Consider the following 22,738-nt stretch of genomic DNA (forward strand, 5'->3'; position numbering starts at 1 on the left):
CTGTTTTTTAAAAAAATAAAAATAAATAAAATAAAATATCCTTCAAGGCTGGGTGGCTCATGCCTGTAATCCCTGAGCCACAAAAGGCTGAGGCAAGGGGATTGCTGGAGCACAGGAGTTCAAGGCCAGCCAGGGCAACAGAGGGAACCCCCATCTCTGCAAAAAATACAAAAAAATTAGCTGGGCATGGTGGTGTGTGCCTGGAGTCCCAGCTACTTGGGGGGTGGGGTGCTGAGGCCAGGGGTTGGGGGGGAATCGAGGCTGTAGTAGTGGAGAGCGCACCACTGTACTCACTCTGGTTGACAGAGCATAACCCTGTCTCAAAAAAAAAAAAAAATTTTTTTTTTAAATAAAGAAAAAAAAATTCCTCTGTAATAAACCAGTACACATAAACCTGTGTTTTGTGGGCCACTGTAGCAAATTAGTTAAATCCAAAGAGGGGAAGGGGGCCATGGAAACTCCAACTTGAAGCCAGTCCATCAGAAGTTCCAGGGACCAGGACTTGTGACTGATGGAGAAGGAGGGGGTGGTCTCATGGGTCTGCGCCCTAACTCTGTGGACTCTGACGTTGTCTTTGGTGAATTACATTGGAACTGAATTGGAGGACACCCAGCTGATGTCCACTGCTTGGTGCATGGGAACAATCCTCCAAATATGTCATCACATAAGTCTTCTGTGTTGGTGAGTGTTGTTGTGGCATGGCAGCAAAGAAAAAACAGTTTGAAAAAAGGTTTTCCTGCTGGGCATGGTGGCTCACGCCTGTAATCCCAGCACTTTGGGAGGCCAAGGCAGGTGGATCACTTGAGGTCAGGAGTTCAAGACCATCCTGGCCAACATGGTGAAACCCCATCTCTATTAAAAATACAAAAATTAGCTGGGCATGGTGGCAGACACCTGTAATCCCAGCTATGTGGAAGGTTGAGGCAGGAGAATTGCTTGAACCCAGGGGGCAGAGGTTGCAGTAAGCTGAGATTGTTCCACTGAACTCTAGCCTGGGTGACAGAGCAAGACTCTGTCTCAGGGAAGAAAAAAAAACATTAGCCAGGCGTAGCGATGCATACCTATAGTCCCAGCTACCCAGGAGGCTGAGGCACAGGAATTACTTGAACCCAGGAGGCGGACGTTGCCGTGCCAAGATGGTGCCATTGTACTCCAGCCTGGGCAACAGAGCAAGACTCTATTTAAAAAAAAAAAGGGGGGTGGCATGAGGCAAGGGAAGGGAGAACAGGTCCACCCCAGGGGCCATGCTATAGCCCTGAGTCTTCCCAAGCGTGGCAGCAGTGACCTCATTCTGACAGACCCAGTGACTCATCAGTTTAAGTGGATAGAAAACAGTACTTTAATCCCACACTTTGGGTGGTGGTGAAGGACAGCTCACTTTCCTCCAATTCCCCCAAGGCCAGACCCCACCAGCAGGCCGTGGGACCTCCTCCCAGGCCTGGGATACCCTGTGATGCTTGTCCAACTCCGGGCCCTGGAAACCTGCCCCGGCCTGGAGTTAGTGTAAAGCAAGGCCCAGGGGTGGTGAATCTATTCCCAAGCGCTGGCCACCCAGCGGGGGTAATATTTGAGGAAGATCTTCTTGGCCAGGTCCACAGTGTCTCCTCGGGGCTGGCTGGGATACCTCTGCTTGCTGAGGACAAAGGCCTGCTCCAGTTGGAAGACATTTTTGTCAAACTGGTGCTGCTGGAAAGGGATGCCCTGGGCCACGCTGGTAGCCAGCGCCTCCAGGAAGAGCCGCCAGCGAGGGGTATAGTAGCAGGCCACCAGCCCTGCCAGCTGCTTGTTGGCGTAGTCCAGGATGTTGCCTTCTGGCCCCCATAGAGTCAGCTGGTAGCGGCTGTTCTGCTCATAGAAATCAGCCTCGGCCTCACTGACCGCCACTGCTCTGGCCTGTTCCAGCCAGCTGCCCAGCAAGAAGTGGCTGTCACTAGCCAGTACCTCGTCCAGCGCCGGCAGCAGCTCATAGGCCAGGATGCCTCCAGCCCTCAACAGGGAACGCAGCTCCTTGCTCAGGTAGGCACTCCTCGCCTCCTCGTAGTACAAGCTGACCAGCTCCTGCACCGCCTGCCGAGTGACGTCCAGCAGGTCATAGCGGAAGGTGGGGCTGGCAGCCAGGGTGGCGGCAGCTGAGAGCAGCAGCCGCCAAGCCTCAAACACATCAGATCGGTTGTACCAGACGGTGGTATTCATCTGTAGGGACGGCCGCCTGACCAGCGGGCTGTGATTGTGGCCCCTGCAGGCCTCCCCGGAGCAATTGTACACACTCCTGAGCAGGAGCCTCCACGCTGCCCCTGCGTCCGGGTGGGAGACCCCATACCGCTGGGCAGCAAAGCTGGTCACCCAGGCCGCCAAATCTGGCACTGGGTCCTTTCGCCAGCTCAGCTCAGCCATGAGGGAATAGACCACTTCGTTCTGGCTGATGCCCTCAGGGGCCATGCCAGTGCCTACCATGGTGGAGTTGGGGAAGAGGCGGGCAGCTTGTGGGCCTCGGTTCACGGCCTCTAGGGCTCCAAACAGACCATGGTTGCCCCCGAAGTTGTGCAGCATGCACCAGATGAAGGGCTGGCCCTGGAAGGAGGCGGTGCGGGTGTATACAGGCTGGCTCTCAGCAAACAGGTCCAGAACCAGCAGGCGGCCACGGGGCACAGCCCCCAGCACAGCCCTGACCTGGGCAGGCCCCCAGAACTGCGGCTGGTGCTGGAAGAGCCAGCCTTGGAGCAGCCACACAGCATGCGCATCCACTGTGGTCAGGAGGTGGGGGGACACAGAAGAGGAGTGATGAGAGGAGAGGGGCCAGCGAATGTTCACCCCACTCTACAGATGACTCTGTCTATCCCGGGACATGCCTTCCCGTAAGCCCCACCAGCCAGACACTCCGTCCCACATATGCTGCCCCATCCCCATCTCTTCCCCCTGGAAACACCAGGACAGGGTTCAGCAAGCTTCAGGGAACATCAGAGTTACCCAGAGAGCTCCTTCCTTCCTTCATTCCTTCATTCATTCATTCAGAGACGGAGCCTTGCTCTGTAGTCTAGGTTGGAGTGCAATGGTGTGACCTCAGCTCACTGCAACCTCCGCCTCCCAGGTCTGGGTTAAACAATTCTCCTGCCTCAGCTCCGAGTAGCTGGGATTACAGGCGCGCGTGACCATGCCCAGGCAATTGTTGTATTTTTAGTAGAGCCAGGGTTTCACCATGTTGGCAAAACTGGCCTTGAACTCCTCACCTCGTGATCTGCCCACCTCAGCCTCCCAAAGTGCTGGGATTACAGGCATGAGCCACCGTGCCTAACCTATTTTTTTATTTTTTTGAGATGGAGTTTCGCTCTTGTTGCCCAGGCTGGAGTGCCATGGCATGATCTCCGCTCACCGAAAACTCTACCTCCCAGGTTCAGGGGATTCTCCTGCCTCAGCCTCCAGAGTAGCTTGGATTACAGGCATGTGCCACCATGCCTGGCTAATTTTGTATTTTTAGTAGAGACAGGGTTACTCCACGTTGGTCAGGCTTGTCTCAAACTCCCGACGTCAGGTGGTCTACCGACCTCGGCCACCCAAAATGCTGGGATTATAGGCATGAGCCACCGCATCCGGTTCAGGGCTCCCTAAAACATGGAGCCTTCTGGCCAGGCGCAGTGGCTCACATCTGTAATCCCAGCACTTTGGGAGGCCAAGATGGGCAGATCATCTGAGGTCAAGAGTTCGAGACCAGCCTGGCCAACATGGTGAAACCCCATCTCTACTAAAAACACAAAAATTAGCCGGGCATGGTGGCACGTGCCTGTAATCCCAGCTACTTGGGAGGCTGAGGCAGGAGAACTGCTTGAACCTGGGAGGCGGAGGTTGTGATGAGCCAAGGTGGCGCCACTGCGCTCCAGCCTGGGCAACAGAGCGAGACTCTGTCTCAAAAACAAAACAAAACAAAAAACAACAAACGGAGCTTCTGCTTCAGGTCTGGGGTAGGGCCTGAGAATTTGCGGTCTCACAGCTTGGGGTGCTGCTGCTGCTGCTGCTGGTTTTGGGTCACACCTGGAGCAGTGCTGCTCAAGAAAGGCTGAGCTGATCTGTTCCCTTCCTGGCCAACACAGAGGCCTCCCCACTAAGTCATTCCTGACTTGGTCGCCCTCTGCTCCTCCTTCTAAGTGGTGGAAGCAGCCCTGACCTCATGGTTTTGTAGCAGGATGGGCACTTACCGCCTTGAGGCATATCTACTCACCTCCTGCCGGTAGTGCCGACCTGAGCAACCGGCGAAGACTAAACAAAACCCTTGTTCCTAGCTAGCCCCTAGTGGCCTTCACTCTGGGCCAGGCATTAGCCTACCTATGAGTTAGTCCCATTTTACAGGGGAAGCAACTGAGACACTGGGAGGGAGGTCGTGAGTCATAAGCCACACGGCCAGGAAACGAGAGTGCCATGTGTGACCCAGGTCGTCAGCCTCCAGAGCTCACTTCTCGACCACAGTGGGATTCACTGAGACGACACCTATGTACAGTGCTTGGTAAACTGTAAAGCGCTGTGTGTTACGGCGAGGCATTATTCCAGTCCCCCTGCCCACCCCCACTGACATCTGCTACCCCTCTTCTTTATGAGGGTCTGGGGGACTCTCCCTCCTGCCCCAGGCACTGTACCTGCAATCATGGCCTCATAGACGGCAGCAGTGGCTGCGGCAAGGTAGGAGGGCTCCGAGGAGGGAGGCTGCATCTCGTTGAAAGTGTCGGCCCCATAGATGTGATCTGTGCCAAACTCTTTAGTCAGCTCTCGCAGAAAGAGGCTCCCGAGGATGGGGAATATGGGGTCTTCTGGAGCCAGAAGAAAGGAGCAGGAGTAGGAGCAGTTGAAGTGTCCCCAACTGCCCATCTGGGTGACATTGACCCGAGGGAACACCCTAGTGGGGAGCAAAAGCTGACATTTCAGGGAAGCGCCTCTGTACTCATCTTGGCCTCACCAACTTATCTACAGCTCCCAGGGCACAGCCGGTTTCTCTCATCTCTATGGCTTTGTACAGGCTGCGCTCTCTGCATAGTCTTTCCTCTCCTTCCCCGGCCACCTTCTCTGGAAAACTTCCACTATCTCTCCCCTTCCTGTGGTCTGAATCATGCAACACTCCTCTTTTGTTTCTTTCTTTTCTTTCCTTTTCTCTCTTTCCCTCCCTCCTTCCCATTTTTTTTTTTTTTTTTTTGGGACGGAGTTTCACTCTTGTTACCCAGGCTGGAGTGCAATGGCGCGATCTCGGCTCACCGCAACCTCCGCCTCCTGGGTTCAGGCAATTCTCCTGCCTCAGCCTCCTGAGTAGCTGGGATTACAGGCACGCGCCACCATGCCCAGCTAATTTTTTGTATTTTTTTTAGTAGAGACGGGGTTTCACCGTGCTGACCAGGATGGTCTCGATCTCTTGACCTCGTGATCCACCCGCCTTGGCCTCCCAAAGTGCTGGGATTACAGGCTTGAGCCACCGCGCCCGGCCCCCTTTTTTTTTCTTTTCCTTCCTTCCTTCTTTCTTTTTTTCTCTCTCCCTCCCTCCCTCCTTCCCTCCTTTTTCTTTCTTTTTTTAAATTACAGTTTAAGTCCTCAGACACATGTGCAGGTTTGTTGCATAGGTATACACGTGCCATGGCAATCTGCTGCACCCATCAACCCATCATCTAACTTTTAAGCCCCGTATGCATTTGGTATTTGTTCTAATGTTCTCCCTCCCCTCAGCCGCCACCCCATGACAGGCCCTGGTGTGTGATGTTCCCCTCCCTGTGTCCATGTCTTCTCATTGTTCAATTCCCACTTATGAGAACATGCAGTGTTTAATTTTCTTTTAATTAGGAGTCTTGCTTTGTCACCCAGGCTGGAGTCAGTGGCACGATCTCAGCTCACTGCAGCCTCTGCCCCCTGGCCTCAAGCGATTCTCCTGCCTCAGCCTCCCAAGTAGCTGGGATTACAGGCACCTGCCACCAAGCCCAGCTAATTTTTGTATTTTTAGTAGAGATAGGGTTTCACCACGTTGGCCAGGCTGGTCTCGAACTCCTGACCTCAAATGATCCACCACCTCAGCCTCCCAAAGTGCTAGGATTAGAGGTGTGAACCACCGTGCCCAGCCAAGCAACGCTCCTTTTTCAAGACTGGGCTCTGCCCTGAGCCCTTCCCGCCCCTCTCTCCTGGCTGAGGAGACAGGAACCCACATATATTCCTGCCTCTGACACCGCATTGTACCCCTCAGCCAACATCTCTCTCCTATTGGGGGTAACGCCTTGGGCACGTTTCTTGCCGCCTCCCCCCAGCACAGAGCCAGGTCTGGCAGCCCCAAACAGCTGGAGAAAGTTCACCGAATGAATGAGTGAGTTTTCTGACACCTGATGATGGCAGCAAATAGGCAGGCAGGGAGGTCAGTGGCAGGCATGACGTCCTGTGAGAGTGTGGGAGCCAGACACAGGTAGGTGCAAAGGAGGTCATGGGGGACACCAGCAAGGCTTCCTGAAAGAGGCGAGGTCTCAAGTGGGCCCTGAAGACTTTTCCCAACCGCAGGAGAGAGAATGGCTGGGTAGCACAGAGGAGCAGGAGGGACAGGGAACACTGGAGCCCCCACTGCTGCCACTCGTAAGGGCTGCCTTTTTTTTTTTTTTTTTTAACGGAGCCTCTATTGCCCAGGCTGGAGTGTAGTGGTGTGATCTTGGCTCACTGCAATCTTTGCCTCCTGGGTTCAAGCAATTCTCCTGCCTCAGCCTCCCAAGTAGCTGGGATTACAGGCATGTACCACCATATCCAGCGATTTTGGTATTTTTAGTAGGGACGGGTTTTCACCATGTTGGCCAGGCTGGTCTTGAACTCCTGACCTTGTGATCTACCCGCCTCCGCCTACCAAAGTGCTGGGATTACAGGCGTGAGCCACTGCGCCCTGCAGGGCTGCCATTTACTAGCACTCTGTGCAAAGTCACAGATAGATCAAGAAATAATTATAAACCCTACAGCAAAGTAAGGGAGAGATCCGATTTTACAAGTAAGGAAACTGAGGCACAGAGCAGTCATGTCATCTGCCCAAAGTCACACAGCTAGTTAGCAGCAGAGCCAGAAATGAAACCCAAGCTTACATCCAGAGCTTAAGTTTGTTTGTTTCTTTTTTTTTCGAGTTGGAGTTTCATTCTTGTTGCCCAGGCTGGAGTGCACTGGCACGTTCTCGGCTCACTGCAACATCTGCCTCTCCAGTTCAAGCAATTCTTTTGCCGCAGCCTCCCGAGTAGCTGGGATTACAGGTACACGCCACCACACCTGGCTAACTTTTGTATTTTTAGTAGAGACGGGGTTTCACCATGTTTGCCAGGCTGGGTCTCAAACTCCTGACCTCAGGTAATCCACCCATCTCAGCCTCCCAAAGTGCTGGGATTACAGGCATGAGCCACCATGCCCGGCCCAGAGCTTAAGTTTTTAAATCCTGTTCTTAAGTCATGCTCTAGAGGGGAATAAAATTTCCTCTCTAAGTGGAGGGGCTGAGGGGAACCTCACCTGGTGATAGCCCTGGGAACATGGCCCGAGAACGCAGGTAGCACTGGGATCATGCCGAAGCAGCGCATCCGGTCCAGGATCCGGTGCTGGAGGAATGGAAGGGAGGGTGGTGAGCATGGCCACTGCTGTCCTAAGGGGAAGCCCTCATCACCCAGGACACACGGAGTCCCCCTGGATCAGTGAAGAGCCCCAGGGCCGGCCAGATACCACCCTCCCTGGGCCTGGGACCATCTATTACCGATTCCACCCCTTCCCTTTTCCGTCCTTTCACCTGCAGGTAAAGCTGCTTGATGTGCCAGGCGTGGGGCAAGGGGCCATCCCAGGTGTGCAGATTGCCCATACGCCCCCAGGCCAGGAAGGCAGGACCAGTAAAGAACTCATCAATCTCTGCCTGGGTCAGGCCCAAAGCCAGGTACACCTGAGGAGGAAAGGGTTCCCCACACATAGAAATATATTCATCTGCACCCATTGATTCATTCATTCAACAACCGTTCACTCATTGCGTCTCTGTGCTGGGTGCTAGGGCTACTGAGACAAAATCTGACCCCTGCCAGCAAGGAGCCCACAGCTCAGGGGAAAGAGACCTGTGAGCAGGTGAGTTCACTGGGTCACCTTTGTCCCACGGGTGAGGAGATGGGGCACAAAGGGGCTTTCCCCCAAGAGGAAGTCCTTAGAAGGCTTCATGGAGCTAGGGTGCCAGATGGAAGGGTAGGACAGCTGTGTGAAGAGCTTAAGCAGCACCTGGAGCAGCTGGTGTAAAACAGAGGCTTCCAGGGAGGCAGATCTAGTGCTGCCCCTGAGTTGGATCCAAGGGACCAGGTGATTAGCCACATAGGGGAGATGAGGGGAAGGAGCCCCACTCCTCAAACTGGAAGCCTCAGTTTTTAGGAGGCTGGAGCCATGGTGCAAGCTGTAAGCACTTCTGGAGACATACACTGTGCCCGTGCTGAGGGGCACGTGAAGGCACCTAGGGAGGCTCCTGCCAGGGCAGGAGGGTGGGGACAGTGGGCACGCACCCGCTGCCAGATGGCCTCCTGGCCGCTCCAGGCCAATGCCAGGTTGATCCCATTCAGCGCCATCCAGTCTATCTCTCGCTCCCAGCGGGCCCAGTCCCACCACACGAAGGAGTAGCTTTGCGTGCACACATTCTGGTAATAGCGGTACCTGCGGGCAGTGTCATGAGCTGGAGCGCATCCCACTCTGGAGGGTCCATGGCCCTGGGACAACTCCCCTATCCCCCACTTGGAGGAGAGGAGAGGGGCTCCAAAAACGGCCCTTCTGCTTCAGGCTGGGGCCTACCCCAGGTGGAGCTGGGACCAGGTACCTGGGCTGGGCTTCTGAGGCACTCACCCCCTGTACTCCCCCAGGGCCCTCGAGCCTGGCAGGTATTTGGGTGGCATATTCCACTTTCATGCCACACTGCCAGGGCCCCTCCTCTGGACGGTGTTTTCCTGGAACGGGGGTCCCAGCCCCCACAGTCTAACAGGTGGGCAGGGGGAGGGCAGCAGGAGCTGGAACACAGGCCTGTGGGTGGGGGAGGGGACGTCCTTCCTCAGTCCGCAGGTTCAAAGAGGTGGGGGAGGAAGGGAAGAAAATTCACACATCACCAATTGTGCACCACAAATTCTACGCCCATCATCGTGCAAATCCTCACAATAACCCTGCACGGCAGGCATCTTCTTTCCGTTTTGCAGGTGGGCCCGCTCTGAGCGGCAGAGTGGCTGGCTCAAGGTCACACAGCTGCTGAGACGGCGATGCTGGGCCTTCCTGCCAGCGCTCCCCACTCAGCCTCCCGGTTGGGGTGGCAGCGGCTCGGGGCGGGGGAAGTGGGCGCCTCGGGCTGACGCGGGGCAGCTGCGGGGCTGTACCTGTTAGGCGTGGCCTCGGTCAACTCCCCAGGCACGGCGGGCAGTGGCCGCGGCAGGCGCAACTGAGAGCCGGACCAGGCCACGTGGCAGCCACAGAAGTCGCGCAGGTAGCGGTGCAGCCCGGCGGCGGCCGCCACGCCCGTGGAGCCGCGCACCCGCACCAGCGCCGCGCCGCCGCCGCTCAGGCTATAGGTGTCAAAGCCCGGCTCGGCCGCCAGGGCGCGCTCCACCGACACCGAGAAGTTTGCCGCGGGGCCGGGCCCCAGCAGCCGGGCCACGAGCGCCCGCACGGCGGCCGCCTCCCCGGCCTCGTCGCCTGCCGCACCCCCAGCCCCAGCCAGGAGCAGGACCCCTACCGCCACGGCCACCGCTTCCATGGCCTCAGCCCGGCGGGGGCTCGTGACTGCCAGGGGGCGGGGCGACCCCCGTCCAATCAGCTGCGGGCCTCCGGCCACGTGGACCCGAAGGCCAAGCCGGGCCTCGGGGCCGGGAGTCTCGGCTTCCGGGTCCCAGGCTGCGCCCTTGGGGGTGTCTAGTGACCGCACGCGGTGGGGAGCGCGTGACCCCGGCAACCTGAAGCGTCCAGAGCCGAAAGGGACCCGCTGGCCCTCACAGAACGCCTTCAGGTAAAACGCGCTTTCACTGGCAGATAACTTCCACCCATCCAACAGTCTAATAAATACACTTTGGAGTTTATTTTGTATCGGGTACTGCCGTAGCTACTGCCCTACTGATGAACGAACGAGATAGACAGTCCCTACTGTCCCTGTCAGGGGATGACCTAGAAACCAAAGGATCTCCATTATAGTTGTGATGCTGCCAAGAAGTGCAAGGGTAAGGCTTCCAAAGGAAGTGACTTTAATTTTTATTTTTATTTATTTATTTATTTTATAAAGACGGGGTTTCACCATGTTGGTCAGGGTGGTCTTGAACTCCCGACCCCAGGTGATCCACCCGCCTTGGCCTCCAAAGTGCTTGGATTACAGGCGTGAGCCACCACGACCGGCCAGGAAGTGACTTTTAATCTGAAACTCAAGGATGAATAGGACTTGGCTAGAAGAGGGAGAAGAGCCTTCCAGACAGAGAAGATGCATCTATGAAGGCCCTGGGAAGGCAGAGAGCTTGTAGATTTGAGGAACTAACGGGCTAGGAAGTTGGAGGAGGGAAAGTGAGCCCAGGCCGGCCGTGGAGCAGGGCTGGTGGGCACGTTAGGGGCTGTCCATTGGCAGCAGCAGCAACATGACAGGAGCTGTCATTTTGTCAGAAGTTTCCAACAAGAGCGAGTCCATCTTGAACAGGGGCTGGGTAAAATGAGGCTGAGACCTGCTGGGTTGCATTCCCAGGAGGTTAGGCCGCCTTCTTTTTTTTTTTTTTTGAGGCGGAGTTTCACTCATGTTACCCAGGCTGGAGTGCAATGGCACGATCTCGGCTCACCGCAACCTCCGCCTCCTGGGTTCAAGCAATTATCCTGCCTCAGCCTCCCTAGTAGCTGGTACTACAGGCGCGCGCCACCATGCCCAGCTAATTTTTGTATTTTTAGTAGGGACGGGGTTTCACCTTGTTGACCAGGATGGTCTCGATCTCCTGACCTCATGATCCACCCGCCTCGGCCTCCCAAAGTGCTGGGATTATAGGCGTGAGCCACCACGCCTGGCCAGGCCTTCTTTGTCACAGGATGAGACAGGAGGTCAGCACAAGGTACAAGGTCACAAGACCCTGCTGACAGAATGCAGCAGCCAGGTGCGGGGGCTCACGCCCGTAATGCCAACACTTTGGAAGGCCAAGGCAGGCAGATTACCTGAGGTCAGGAGTTCAAGACCAGCCTGACCAACATGGTGAAACCCCATCTAAGCTAAAAATACAAAATTAGCTAGGCATGGTGGTACATGCCTGTAGTCCCAGCTACTCAGGACGCTGAGGCTGGAGAATCACTTGAACCCCAGAGGCGGAGGTTGCGGTGAGCCGAGATTGCACCATTGCACGTCAGCCTGGGCAACAAGAGCACAACTCAGTCTTAAAAAACAAAACAAAACAAAACAAAATGCAGCAAGGAAACCAGTCAAAACCTGCTAAACCCAAGAGAGTCAGGAAGGTGACCTCTGGTCGTCCTCACTCACTGCTCATTATACGCTAATTATGATGCATTAAACATGCTAAGGACACTCCCAGCAGCGCCAGGCAGCTTACAAATGCCATGGCAATGTCCAGAAGTTGCCCTATATGGTCCAAAAGTGGAGGGACCCTCAGTTGGAGGGGGAGAATCCCTGCCCCTTTTCTGGAAAACTCATGGATGACCCACCCCTTGTTTATCATATACTCAAGGAATAACCATAAAAATAGCCAACCAGCAGTTCTTACCGCTGCTCTGCTTATGGAGTTACCATTCTTTTGTTTCTTTACTTCTCTAATAAACTTGCTTTCACTTTATGGACTCGCCCCGAATTCTTTCTTGCTTGAGATCCAACAACACTCTTGCTGGGTGACATGTCAGAGCTCTGGCACTGAGAAGTGGTCGACTCAAGGGCTGGTAAAAAGAATTTACCAACAGGTTGGGTGTGGTGGCTCACGCCTGTAATACCAGCACTTTGGGATGAGGTGTGTGCATCACCTCACCTGATGTCAGGAGTTCGAGACCAGCCTGGCTAACATGGTGAAACCCTGTCTCTACTAAAAATATAAAACTTAGCTGGGCCTGGTGGGGTGCCCCTGTAATCCCAGCCACTCAGGAAGCTGAGGCAGGAGAATTGCTTGGACCCAGGAGACAGAGGTTGCAATGAGCCATTGCACTCCAGCCTGGATAACAAGAGCAAAACTCAGTCTCAAAAAAAAAAAAGAGCATGTATGGACATTAAGGCGGAGGCTTAGGGTTGTAAAATGAGTTTCAGCATGGCATAAATGTATAGAAATTTTACGTTGTGAGGGCAGAGCCCTCAGGAATGGGATTGGTATCTTTATAAGGGAGACCAAAGAGAAGCCCCTACCCACTTCTACCTTGTGAAACCACAGTGAGAAGGCACAGCTTATTAAGCAGGAAGTGAGCCCTCACCAGACACTGACTCTATAAGCACCTTGATCTTGGACTTTCCAGCCTCCAGAACTGTGAGAAATAAGTGTTTCTTTTATTTTTTTTTTTTTAAAAAAAGTATAGAAATTTTAGTTACTTATAAATGTCAAAAGAGGCCTGGAATTAGATGCTGACTTTAAATACTAGGGAAGTTTGATTTTTTTTCTTTTGAGAGTCTCCCTCTGTCACCCAGGCTGGAGTGCAGTGGCCTGATCTCAGCTCACTGCAACCTCTGCTTCCGGGTTCAAGCAATTCTTCTGTCTCAGCCTCTTGAATAGCTGGGATTACAGGCATGCACCATCACACCTGGCTAATTTTTGTAGGGACGGGCTTTCATCCTGTTGGCCAGGCTGGTCTCGAACTTTTGACCTCAAGTGATCCACCCGCCTTGGCCTCCCAAAGTGCTGGGATTACAGGTGTGAGCCACCACGACAGGCCTTGATTATTTCTAAATTCCCCAGACAAGGAGTTTTGCCTCCCAATGGCCTGATGGTCAACAGGTGTGGTCATTGCTCCTTAGATTGCTCCTTATCTAAATTGCTCAGATAAGAACTTTTTGTCTGGGGAGGGTGTGATTTTTGCTCTCCTCACCTTTCTTTGGGTCTGGACTAGGACCCCTTTCCAGTAACAATTTTACAGATTGGGAAACAGAGCCAGAGGAAGGAAGTGACTTGGGCAAGATCAGTAACTAGTTAGTAAGGAGAGCAGCTCTGTGCTAGGTCCGGGAACTCTTAACTCCCAGAGCAGGGTTCTTGCTGCCCTTCCCCAGACAATGCAACTTATCGGGTTGCCTATCTGATCAGGGAGAGCTTGAGTAAGGCTGCCTGGGCGCTGGGAGAGTCTTTAGAAGGACTGCACTAGGTGTGTTAGGTGTGATGGCTCACACCTGTAATCACAGCACTGGGAGGCGGAGGCAGGTGGAGCGCGTGAGTCCAGGCGTTCAAGACCATGCAAAAACCCTGTCTCTGCAAAAGTTATTTGGATGCAATGGCCTGTGTTTGCGGTCCCAGTTAATTATTCAGGAGGCTGAGGCGGGAGGATGGCTTGAGCCCAGGGGTTTGAGGCTGCAGTGAGGCGTGATCACACCACCCCACTCCAGGCCAGGCAACAGAGTGAGACCCTGACTCAAAAAAAAAAAAAAAAAAAAAAAAAAAAAAAAAAAACTAGCCCATTGTGGTGGTCCCTGATCATAAGAAGTTGAGGCAGGCAGATCACTTGAGTCTAGGAGTCCAAGACCAGCCTGGGAACATGGCAAAACCCCTTCTCTACAAATAATACAAAGATTAGCCCGGCATGGTGGCATGTGCCTGTGGTCTCAGCTACTCGGGAGGTTCAGCAGGAAGGATCGCTTGAGCCTCGGAGGTCAAGGCTGCAGTGAGCCCAGATGGCACCACAGCACTCCAGGCCAGGCAACAGAGCACAAGAACACATTATCGTATTTGTTTCTTTGTTTTAAGGCTCTGTAAACGGTGGTTGTGGGAGAGAGGGGAAGATTCAGGGACACTGAGTGAAATACTTTTTTTGTTTTGAGATGGAGTCTCTCTCTGTCACCCGGCTAGTTTTTTGTATTTTTAGTAGAGACGGGGTTTCACTATGTTGGCCAGGCTGGTCTCAAAACTCCTGACCTCATGGTTCACCTGCCTCAGCCTCCCAAAGTACTGGGATTACAGGCGTGAGCCACCACACCCGGCCTGATCCTTTACCATGTGACACAACTCATTACTTTTCCTGTAGTGTGTGTGAAGCAAGCTGGCTGGGCTCTCTGCAGGCTCTCCAACTCATCTTTTGCTCCTGGCTAGCTTACTCCTCTGCTCATCACTCCAGAATACCCTAGGATTCCTTCATCTCTGCCCTTCCAATGCAGTTGCCTGCCTATTACACAGCCCAGCTCAGATCCCAGCCCACCTTGCCAAAGGAGGAATGAGTCCTTCCCTATCTGGCCACCAGGGAGCAACCCACACCTAGGACATGGCTTGGGTAGGCTGAGGAGTGGAGGAGGCAGGCCACTTGGATCTGAACTCTGAGGCTGCCAGCTGGATTTGAGCTCCAATGCCCCTTCCACCCAAGGTTCCTGGGGCAGAAAGAAGTGCAGTCCCATCCAGTGAAGGCAGTGATAGACTTGTTCTCTCTCTCTACAAAGGCTGGGACTCACCAGGCCAAGGATGCCCAGGCCACCCTCCCACAGTTCTAGGACCTCAAGATGAGGGGCATTTCCTGGACAGGGGCACAGACTCAATAGACAGATATCTAGGGTCCTGGGGTTCCACAAGAAGGGGATCAGGGTATAGGGCACATCCCTTAAAAGCAGGAGCAAATGGCCAGGCACGGTGGCTCACACCTGTAATCCCAGCACTTTGGGAGGCTGAGGCGGATGGATCACCTGAGGTCAGGAGTTCAAGACCAGCCTGGCCAACATGGCAAAACCCGTCTCTACTAAAAATACAAAAAATTAGCTGGGCGTAGTAGTGGGCGCCTGTAATCCCAGCAACTTGGAAGGCTGAAGAAGGAAAACTGTTTGAACCCAAGAGGCGGAGGTTGCAGTGAGCCGAGATCGTGCCACTGTACTCCAGCCTGGGCAACAAGAGCAAAACTCCATCTCAAAAAAAAAAAAAAAAAAAGACAGGACCAAATGGATGCAGCCATCCTTTTCCCCATCTGCTACCACAGGGCTCTGGGACTTCCTGCACACTCTGCAGCTCAGCCAGGTCAGCCCAACTTTAGCTGGAAGCAGCCCAAGGCCACTAGATTCTGAGAACTTAGTCTAGCCAAGGACTCACTGGCCCTGCTTCCTCCCAGTTTGTCAGACAGACACGGGAGAAATTTCTTCCCAAGGAAGCCGTATGCCACTTCCATTTTATTGAGATTATATACCATAAAATTTACCAGTGTAAGGCTGGGGCCTGGTGGCTCACACCTATAATCCCAGTACTTTGGGAAGCTGAGGCACGTGGATCACCTGAGGTCAGAAATTCGAAACCGGTCTGGCCAACATAGGGAAACCCCGCCTCTACTAAAAATACAAAAATTAGCTGGATGTGGTGGCACGTGCCTGTAATCCCAGCTACTTGGGAGGCTGAGGCAGGAAAATCGCTTGAACCCAGGAGGCAGAGGTTGCAGTGAGCCAAGATTGCACCATTACACTCCAGCCTGGGCAACAAGAGTGAAACTCCGTCTCAGGGAAAAAAAAAAAAAAAAAAAAGCCTGGTGTGGTGGTGTGCGCACCTGTAATCCCAGCTACTTGGGGGGCTGAGGTAGGAGAATCCTTTGAACCGGGGAGGCAGTGGTTGCAGTGAGCCAAGATGGTGCCTGGGCGACAGAGCAAGATTCCATCTCAAAAGCAATTTACCAACGTAAAGTGTACAATTCAATGGGTTTTAGTATATTCACATAATTGTGCAGCCATCACCAGACTAACTTTACATTTTCATCAAAGAAACCCCACACCCCTTAGGAGTCACTCCACCGTAACTCTCCCCCCAGTCCCATCCAGCATCCAGCCCCTGACATCCACGAAATCCTTGTCTCTATGGGTCTGTCTATTCTGGAGATTCCACATAAATGGAATCATAAAGTAGGTGGTCTTCTGTGGCTGGTTTTGAGGTCCATTCATGTTGTAGCATGCATCAGTACCTCATTCCTGTTTACTGTAGAATAATATCCACCATGCCTAGCCCACCTTTGATTTATCCGTTTATCAGCTGGTAGACATTAGTCTGTTTCCATTTTGAGGCTTTTATGCATAATGCTGCCATGAACATTTGTGTACACGTTTTTGTGTGCATGCTTCCATTTTTCTTGGATAGATAAGAAAGTGTAACTGGGCATGGTGGCACGTGCCTGTAGTCCCAGCTATTCGGGAGGCTGAGGCTGGAGGATCTCTTGAGTCCAGGAGTTCTGGGCTGTAGTGCGCTATGCCGATCGGGTGTCCGCACTAAGTTCGGCATCAGTATGGTGACCTCCTGGGAGTGGGGGACCACCAGGTTGCCTAAGGAGGGGTGAACCGGCCCAGGTCGGAGACAGAGCAGGTCAAAACTCCCGTGCTGATCAGTAGTGGGATCGCACCTGTGAATAGCCACTGCACTCCAGCCTGGACAACATAGTGAGACCCCGTCTCTTTTTTTTTTTTTTTTTTTTTTAAAAAGAAAGTGCAATTGCTGGATCTTGGGTTAATTCTGTTTAGTATTTGTTTTTGAGACAGAGTCTCACTCTGTTACCCAGGCTGGAGTGCAGTGGTGCAATCTCAGCTTACTGCAACCTCCACCTCCCAGGTTCAAGCAATTCTCCTACCTCAGCCTCCTGAGTAGCTGAGATTACAGGCACCTGCCACTGTGCCCGGCTAATTTTTGTATTTTTAGTAGAGATAGGGTTTCACCATTTTGGCCAGGTTGGTCTTGAACTCCTGATCTCATGATCCACCCGGCTCAGCCTCCCGAAGTGCTAGGATTACAGGAGTGAGCCACTGCACCTGGCCAATTCCGTTTAATATTTTGAGGAACTGCCAGACTGCTTCAAGCAGCTGCACCATTTTACATTCCCACTAGCAGTGAATTGGGGTTCCAATTTCTCCTTGTGAACACTTGTAATTTTCTTATTACTGCCTTTTTAGTGGGTGTGATGTATCTCATTCTGGTTTTTATTTGCATTTCTGTAATAACTAACGGCGAGAGCTCATTGACCAGAGTTTCTACTTGAGACCTTATCTTTGAGGAGCTGGGTAGGGTAGGCACCTCAAGGCCGACTCCAGGGACAGGTAGCACTGTTAGGGAGGAGGGAGGGCTTTAGGCTAGGCTGGAACATGGAATGAACAGGGGGCAGTGCTAGTTAGCCTGCCCAGGTCAGGGCCCCTGCCCTGAGAACCCTGGAGGGAGGAGTGAAGAGGGAGGGCACAGAGTATGCAGTGTCTCACTAGGCAGTGCGGCGGGGAGGGGGGCCTCCTGCCCTGGATGGTCTGCCAGCTCTTCACCTGCTGCCTGCCAATTCCAGCACCTCACACTCCGCAGCTGCCCGGAGGAACCCGTGTGGAGACTCCACTTACACTAAGACCAAGGGTGTCAAGGCTCAAAATAGTCAGGCCACTGGGCCCTGGAGGGCACACTTGGAGAAGAGGGAGAAGCGTGGGGAGATACCCAGTGCCCCCTGCCCCCATGCTGTCTGGATGTGCAATGAGTGAAGGGGAGAGATGAAGATGGGCCACCCAGTCCCCTCCTCCCACAGGTAGTGTTTGCAGAACTGCCTCAGCTCCTGCAAGTAGGAAACTTGGGACAAGTTGGAATTTCCCAAACTAACTGCCAGCCAGGCCCATTGCAGCTGTGGCCTTTGACAGAAGGAAAAGCCACAATGCTGGAGGAGGGAGGCAAAGGTTAGGGGTCCAGATGGGCTCAAGATGGCTGAGCCTGGAGCACAGGGGCTGTGGGCACAGTGACAGGCAGTCTCTCTGGGGGAGTCAAACACATTTTATTCAACACAGGAATGTCTCAATAGGAGGGCTTTGGGCAGAGTTCCCTGAACTCTGCTTCAAACCCCACTTGAAACAGAGTAAAGATCATCATGAAAACCCTGGATAATACGAGGGCAGGGGGCTGCACAAGGTCGGGCCAGGTCATGGTGGCCAGCATTCAGTGAAGCTGGGGCAGCCAAGCCGGGGAGAGAGGCCAGGACTCCAGGCAGCTCACTCAGAAAAGCCAGGGTGGGAGGAGGGCGGTGGCTGGGCCCACTCAGGGAATTCTTTCTACCACTGAAAGCGGTGGGGATTAACTTGGCCAGGGCAGCCAGGGCTGCCATGCCAGCACATGATTAGAAGGTTTGGGGTGACGGGGAGGAGGCCCCTCAGCTGGGCTCTGCAGCCCTCACAGCCACATGCACGGCAGCCCTGCCAATGGCTTCCAATCAGCTAGCCATCAGTGATACTAACCTTCCCTGCCCAGGACACCCCTCCTGAGACCTGGGGCCAGTGTGGAGGTGAGGAGGGACACTAGGGGGCAGAGGCAGGCAGACTGCAGGCAGAACTGAGAGGATCCCAGTCCCATACTCAAGACATGATGATTGGGGGTGGGGAAGGGCTGAGGGTCTCCACCGGAAGAGCATCAGCCTGCACCCTCTGCCCAAGGCTGTGCCTGTGGGCAGGGCCCACGCAAGGGCGGGGAAGAAGCCAGCCAGGGGGAGGGAAGCCCTGTGCACTGCAAAGCAGACAAAGCCTCTGCTCCAGGCACTCCCGGCTGTGCTATATACTGCAGGGCATGAATGAGGAGAGAGGAGAGGGTGGGAGTGCAGGGTGGGGTCCGGAAGGTGGATATCCCATGACCCCTGGGGGTGACAGGGAGAAGCCACTCATGATGGTCCAGTTGGGTCCAGCTGAATGCCTGATAAACAAGCACTAGAGCGGGGTGGGCAAAGGACATAAATATCTTCCTGGACCCACCCCTGCTAACCCAAGAGTGGGGTGTGTTACCAGTGTCCCCTTCTAGGGGAGAACCTGTATTGCTCCCTGCACTACTCCTGCTAGAAAGTACCGTGGCAGGTGGAGGGAACTCAAAGTCTAGATGTGAAAGGCATGGGTGCTACTTCCATCCACACACTCAGGGAAGATGAAAGGGCCACGGGATTGCGTGGGAATGCACAGACGCTCACCACCAGGAGGTGGGAGGGGCTCTCTGGTTGGGTGGAAGCTAAGAGGGCAAGGCTGGTGCCCAGTGGGTATGAGTGACAGCCAGCAAACCACTGCACTACACACAAATCTGGGGGTGGTGGGAGACCCAGGGAGGACTCTTCTATCTAAATGACTCACAGATGGGGTGACACGAATGTCCTGGTGCCCGCGGATCACAACCAACAGGCAGAGGAGCACAGCTCATCATCGTGGGGGGAGGCAGGGTAGGCAGTGTGGGGCACGTGGCCCTCACAGGGGCTCACTCTTCAAACTTCCCTTCCCGAATATGCTCGAAGGAGAAGGGTAGGAACTTGAAACCAGTCCCGCTGTAGAATTTATTCTGGAACTCAACCCTGGAGAAAAAGAAGAAAAAAGTTGTCATTCAATAGGAACCTTGTGAAACTTTTTGGGACTTCACAGTTGGGCCAGAAAGATGCCCCGTGCCCACCTCACCCCAAGCCTCCTTTCCCTGGAGGAGCTGGATAAAGCCCAGAGTACAGAGCTCCCCGTTTTTAAGGCCTGGGACTCGCCTCAGCAAGAGTTCGACGTACGGAGGAAGGGATTTGCCCTCAGTTTCCAATCTCGCTCTGTCCTGCCGAGCAGTGTGTTTATACACAACTCTCTGTAGAGAGGCACGTGCGAAAGTTCAGTTAGCTTGAGCCTAACATTGTTAATGAAAAAGTGGCCCCAACGCCCCCTCCTGGCGGGAGCTCATACAGCCCACCTCTAAGGGAAGCTCCTCCAGGGGCCCTGGGCAAGCAGGTCTGTTTGCTTGTTATTTTTCCTGGGGGGAGCTAGAAGGCCGAGTTTGGAGTGAGCGTTTAAGGCTTTCCATTTAAGGAAGGAAATTCCCAGGAAAGAGGGGGAGTTAGGAGGGGAAGTCTTCTGAAAGCAATGGCAAAAATATTCTCCAGCCACAAAAACATCTGAGAAAGAATTCTCTTGGGTACTAAAAAGAAGCAGCCTGAAGTCCCTTCCCAGCAGGTCAATATCCATGCCTGGTGGTCTCTACTGGGCTTTTCGCACTCAGAGGGCGGGAGGAAGACTGTCACATAAGCGGAGCGAGGCTGCCTTGCTGTGTTTGCTCCTGCAAACTCACCCTGGACAGCTGCCCAGCAACCAAACCACACCAAATAAGGGCAGAAAAATGCATGATTCAGAGGATAAAAAGGCCAAGGAGAGCTGCCCCGAGGAATAGTTTCCACATGGTGCTGTGTGACCCTGGAAACACTGGGGCCCTGTAGGAACAGGCGGGAGTGGGGGCTGGGGCAGGCTCCCCCAAGGTGAGGGGTCACATGCAGGGTGAGGGCTTCCAGGAGCTTTAAAGCTTCAGGAACCTTCTAGTTCCCTCACTCAGCCATTAGCCTTCAGCCTTCAAATGGGGCTTCCTCTCTCCACACCAAAAAGGCTGGAATTAGAGAACAGGGGCTGGGAGGTGGCTGGGGCCCGAAGGTTGCAGGGCTGCTTGCCAGTGGCACTGAGAGTGCCTCAGAGGCCCCTTCACTGGGTTGCGGGCTAAGGACTCTGGGTGGCAGAGCTGCCAGCTGCACCCCCTTGGAGAAGAGCACAACAGAGTTTTCTGAGTAGGAGTAACTGCAGGCGGCTTTCTCCCACTCTCACCCCCACATTCCACAGGGGTGGGCCAAGGTCCTCCAGGGAAAACAGGACTCAGGAGGGGGAGGTCACAGAGCTTCCAACTGACGTTAGCCCAGGGTTCTTGCAGGGGCAATCCCAAACCAGGACCCGGATCCACCCACATCCTAACACCCCACCAAAAGTACTTCTCCAAGTTCCAGCTACTGAGAGCACTTGTGAGGGAACGCAGTGGGTTCCTAGCAGTAGGTTCCTGCTTCTCACCCACTTCTGTTGGGTTTGAATTCTTCATGTTGAGTAGACTGTGTTCCCCTATGGCAATGGTTATTTCAGAATAGCTGAAAAGAGATTTACATGTCCCCTTTTCATTCAACAGTACATAGCCAGAGAGTGGACTAGTCACCTGAGGGTCCCAGGCCATGATCTAGGAGTGAATGTCAGCTTTGGGAGGGTAGGCTGACCCCCAAATCAGTGAGGTGTCCAGAATGCTGACCCCTGCCTGGCTAATCACAAAACCTTGCTCATCTCCAGACTGAGCAAATGGAGCAGCAGCTTTGTTTTCAGATGCTTGTGGGGGCACTGCCCTTTTCTTGGCACCCCTCCAGTCGCCTTATCTACCCATGGGGCCCAGCGACAAGGAAGAAGGATATATGCCTGGGAGGGGCACATCGTACTGTGTAGACAGACAGGTGGCCCCCCTGACATACTGCCCAATACTGCCCCTCCCACCAGCTGCTGCTTTAGAGACTTAGGGTGGCCAGAACTGGGACATCTTGGGTCTGTCTTGGTGTCAGCCTGACTTCACCTTCCCTGGCCACCCTCATCCCAACCACCCAGCACAAAGCTGGAAAGCAATTTCCCCACCCGTCTCCCCACCCTCTCCCCCTGAACCGGGGAAATGTGTACTTCCTGAGAAAGTACAAACATGAAGTTCCCCGGGGCAAGGAGGGCCCCACCTGCCATCCTAAGCTCTTCCTTCTTGATGGGCCTCGCCACTGCTCTGCTCAGGGAGCGTCCAAGGTCTCGCCACACCCAAAGCCACTGAAATGCACCTCTACAATTCAACAGCTGTGAGGAGGGCCTCAGGAAGCCAGATGGGTGTCTCTATCATCCCTTCCAGCTCCAGCACTTGGCAAAGGCCACCTGGTGACTCAGAGGGATTAACTGGGGCCAAAAGACATCATTCCTGCCACGTAACAGGAACCCCTGTTTCCTCCAGTGGGTGAAGGAGGAAGGAGTCCTGGGGCTGCTTCCCTTTCCTGGTGGGGGTTGTGACTGAGGGCAGGCAGTCTGGAAAGACAATTCTGGGCTGAGCTGTTCTCTAGCCTGTTCTCCCACTCTCTGTGCAGTTCAGGGCCCAGAACACACATCTGTGTGAGGGCCCAAGTATCAGGGCAATGATGGCAGCCTGGAACTACATTTCAAGACTTCTGAGTTCTCTTGGGCAGCCATTCCCTCAACTCCTCTGTGCTGTCATGCTGTGGCAACACTGCATTCCTAACAAGAGGGTGGTCCCTGATTCTGTCCCTTTAATCACCAATCTGTGTGTGTACAGCTGGGTGTACATCTATGTATATGTGGAATCTACTAGGTAAGGAGAGGCCAGTTTCCTTGGAAGCTAGGCCCGGGGCAACAGTGCATAAAAATCGGTTTGATGTTTACAGTGATAACTACAATCAAATCCCTGGCTCATGCCTTCTCTGAGGAAGAAAAGATGTCGAATTATGGTAGGTAGGAAGCTAAGCTTACATTTTTAGAAGGGAGTAAGAGAGCGAAAACTCAGGAGACAGAATAAGCAGATTAACACATTAACCTGCTCATTGTTTCCAAACATCACCCCCCTTCCTATGACACTGCTTGAATCTCAAACTAGTGGTTTATATGTTATCAAATCAAATATTTTTCTTATTGTCCTCACTGAAGAGACACAGAACTTGCATAATGGGGCAGCCCTTAAGTCAGGAAACAGCAGGGATAAAGTGGGAGGTATGACGATGCCTAGGCTGGATGCCAGGAAGAATGGTAGCACCATCCCTGCAGCTGGGTAAGCAGGCCCAGAGGCTCCACCCCTGTTAAGAGGGC

The 22,738-nt window shown here is 53.7% G+C and overlaps 2 protein-coding genes across 9 annotated transcripts in view; both read right to left on the reverse strand.

Moving 5' to 3' along the window:
* Window positions 1-1,315: 1,315 nt before the first annotated feature.
* Window positions 1,316-10,695, reverse strand: NAGLU (N-acetyl-alpha-glucosaminidase). The gene is made up of 7 exons (XM_032279605.1): window positions 10,372-10,695; window positions 9,354-10,209; window positions 8,502-8,649; window positions 7,757-7,903; window positions 7,486-7,571; window positions 4,626-4,882; window positions 1,316-2,744 (listed from the first exon to the last, which is right to left on the reverse strand). Exons 2-7 carry the CDS (start codon window positions 9,728-9,730, stop codon window positions 1,531-1,533), a joined length of 2,229 nt encoding a protein of 742 aa, XP_032135496.1. The 5' UTR covers window positions 9,731-10,209; window positions 10,372-10,695; the 3' UTR covers window positions 1,316-1,530.
* Window positions 10,696-17,850: 7,155 nt separating this feature from the next.
* Window positions 17,851-22,738, reverse strand: part of ATP6V0A1 (ATPase H+ transporting V0 subunit a1) — a 63,729-nt gene continuing 58,841 nt past the window's right edge. For 7 of the 8 annotated variants that reach the window (XM_032279613.1, XM_032279612.1, XM_032279609.1 and 4 more), the window contains one exon: window positions 17,851-19,416. In XM_032279613.1, coding sequence (XP_032135504.1) covers window positions 19,323-19,416 — 94 coding nt within the window. In that variant the 3' untranslated portion in view covers window positions 17,851-19,322. The remainder of the gene's footprint in view (window positions 19,417-22,738) is intronic. The other variant, XM_032279610.1, reaches the window with a different exon arrangement.

Source organism: Sapajus apella, unplaced genomic scaffold (genome assembly GCF_009761245.1).
Source record: "Sapajus apella isolate SASKATOON/1434 unplaced genomic scaffold, GSC_monkey_1.0 scaffold12, whole genome shotgun sequence".
NCBI lineage: Eukaryota > Metazoa > Chordata > Mammalia > Primates > Cebidae > Sapajus > Sapajus apella.

Excerpts from the sequence above, each read along its gene's own strand:
- NAGLU (XM_032279605.1), bottom strand. The coding sequence starts at position 9,730 with ATGGAAGCGGTGGCCGTGGCGGTAGGGGTCCTGCTCCTGGCTGGGGCT. Across the intron at positions 7,572-7,756 it reads TCAAGCAGCTTTACCTGCAG|CACCGGATCCTGGACCGGAT; the intron begins GTGAAAGGACGG and ends CCATTCCTCCAG. Across the intron at positions 2,745-4,625 it reads CTATGAGGCCATGATTGCAG|TGGATGCGCATGCTGTGTGG; the intron begins GTACAGTGCCTG and ends TCCTGACCACAG.